The 2,500-nt window shown below is 46.7% G+C and overlaps 1 protein-coding gene across 1 annotated transcript in view; it reads left to right on the top strand.

The window, feature by feature from the left end:
- LOC135103277 (uncharacterized) overlaps positions 1–2,500 on the top strand; it is a 70,284-nt gene that overhangs the window by 3,546 nt on the left and 64,238 nt on the right. Inside the window, exon 2 of the mRNA XM_064009320.1 lies at positions 1,320–1,607. Within this exon, the coding sequence (XP_063865390.1) occupies positions 1,320–1,607 (288 nt within the window). The remainder of the gene's footprint in view (positions 1–1,319; positions 1,608–2,500) is intronic.

Consider the following 2,500-nt stretch of genomic DNA (forward strand, 5'->3'; position numbering starts at 1 on the left):
TCTCTCTCTCTCTCTCTCTCTCTCTCTCTCTCTCTCTCTCTCTCTCTCTCTCTCTCTCGCGCTAATACAGTTCTTTATATTACTATGATCTTGCATTGTTTATTAGCATTTTAAATCTCTCTCTCTCTCTCTCTCTCTCTCTCTCTCTCTCTCTCTCTCTCTCTCTCTCTCTCTCTCTCTCTCTCTCCCAGTTACGCATCTATAAAAACACCAGAAAAAAGGTAAATTATGGTGTGAGAGCGAGCGAGCGAGCGAGCGAGCGAGAGAGAGAGAGAGAGAGAGAGAGAGAGAGAGAGAGAGAGAGAGAGAGAGAGAGAGAGAGAGAGATAGCAGATGGACACAGACAACTGGTCCTGAGGTCAAGCTAAGAGATGGCCTCTCTCTCTCTCTCTCTCCATCTCTCTCTCTCTCTCTCTCTCTCTCTCTCTCTCTCTCTCTCTCTCTCTCTCTCTCTCTCTCTCATCAATATAGACCGGAAATTTCAACGCTCCAGCGAGTAGTAATCTCATTTCACAAAGCCGGGATAGATTATACACATTAAGAGGCGAGTTATGAGCCTTCCCTATGAATCTTATTAAGACCTAAACTCCAATGTACATATTATACAATCATCTCCATATTTTTTTCCCTCCTTTGTGTATATCATTAAAGTGTATGTTGATTTTATACAAAAGCTAAATATATTTCTGCTCGCCCATAATAAAGTCTCTCACTCACTCAGTCTGTCTTCTCTTCCCTTTCTCTTTCTCTCTGTTGTCTGTATGCCTAGCTGTCTGTCTGTCTGTCTGTCTGTCTGTCTGTCTTTCTATATGTCTGTTTTTTTTTTTCGTTATTTAAAATTGTAATAATGCTGAATAAAGAATACAATGAGTGATAGGAGTATGATGATGGTTCCAAAATCTAGACTATGACAAGAGTATTCTACAGTGAAGGATAGCTGTGTGTGTGTGTGTGTGTGTGTGTGTGTGTGTGTGTGTGTGTGTGTGTGTGTGTGTGTGTGTGTGTGTGTGTGTGTGTGTGTGTCGATCATGTGCTTGTCTGTCTTTATGTTTGTTTTTGTATGTCTGTCTGTCTGTCTGTCTGTCTGTTTGTATGGCATCACTGTCTGCTTGTTTGTATGTCTATCTGTGTGTTCATTTGTCTTCCTATTTAACAGTTTGTTTGCCCCCCTCCCCTCTCTCTCTCTCTCTCTCTCTCTCTCTCTCTCTCTCTCTCTCTCTCTCTCTCTCTCTCTCTCTCTCTCTCTCTCTCTCTAAAATCAGACTTACTGGAAATACCAAGCCTCTCTCCTTGATTTCAACCCCCTCACCACAACCCAGCCACTGCATCCCTCACGCCCATCACGATCCTACGCCCACGGTGAGCACCAGACCAACACCCGTCACGCCCAGACCCTCCCAGACCCACTCTGTCCATCACCCATACCCCCGACCCACGCCCCCGACCCACACCCCCGACCCACGCCCCCGGCCCCCGCCCTCATCCCGTCCACTGGCACCAGCCCGCCTCACAGCCCCACCCACCTACACATAACCACACATACTTACATATATCACACTGAACAAGACATATTTTCTCCCCGCCCACTTGCAATCTGTGACGTGTGGGTAGAGGAAGGGAGGGAGCTGTGAGGGGCTGGTAGGGGCTATGGAGGGTGATGGGTGAGGTGTGGGTGGGTGGAGTGGGTGGAAGTGGTGAGGTGGGAGGGGATTATTAGTGAACATGGGGATTAAGTAGCTGGGGAGAAGGAAAATGGAGGAGCTGGTGAAGGAGGAGGAAGAAAAGGAGAGCTGGAGGAGGAGGATGGCAACGAGGAGGAGAAAGAGGAAGAGGAGGACAACGATGACGAAGGCAAGGACTAGGAAAATCCAGAAGAGCAGGAGGAGGAGGAAGAGGAGGGGAGCATAGACGAGGATGGCGAGAAGAAGGAGAAGGAGAAGGAGAAGGAGAAGGAGGAGGATCAGGAACTAGATACATGTGAGTGAAGTGTTTCCAAGAGCTGAGAACAAACACAGTTATCTCCCTCGGGTTGTGAAAATGTAACACGTGTTTTCTTTTGGTTCTGTGCTGCATTTCCTTCACATTTGGTACCAACCTAACCTTCCACCCAAGGCTGAACAAAAGCTGCTGAAGAAAGAGGATCCGGAACACAAACACACACACACACACACACACGCACACACTGATACACAAGCTCAGACAAACCAAACCATCTACTTAAGCGGCTAAATTATACGAGGGAACAAAGCAGGAAGGGAGAGATATCAAGGGAAAAGCAGAGTGGGGAAAAAATATTGCATTGTTAAATTTGTATGCAGTACGCGGGGTAGATTATGGGTTATGCATCTGCACGAAGGAAGAAAAAATCCATAAAGTGTTTGGAGAAGGAAGGTATGAGCTCCAAGCTGAAGGGCGTGGTAAGACCCTTTAGGGCGTCAAATCTCAGTAATCGCACTCACCTTTAAAAACGTTCGTGGGGGAGAAAACGTTTAAAATACTG

The sequence above is a fragment of the Scylla paramamosain genome, chromosome 9 (genome assembly GCF_035594125.1).
Source record: "Scylla paramamosain isolate STU-SP2022 chromosome 9, ASM3559412v1, whole genome shotgun sequence".
NCBI classification, from domain to species: Eukaryota; Metazoa; Arthropoda; class Malacostraca; order Decapoda; family Portunidae; genus Scylla; species Scylla paramamosain.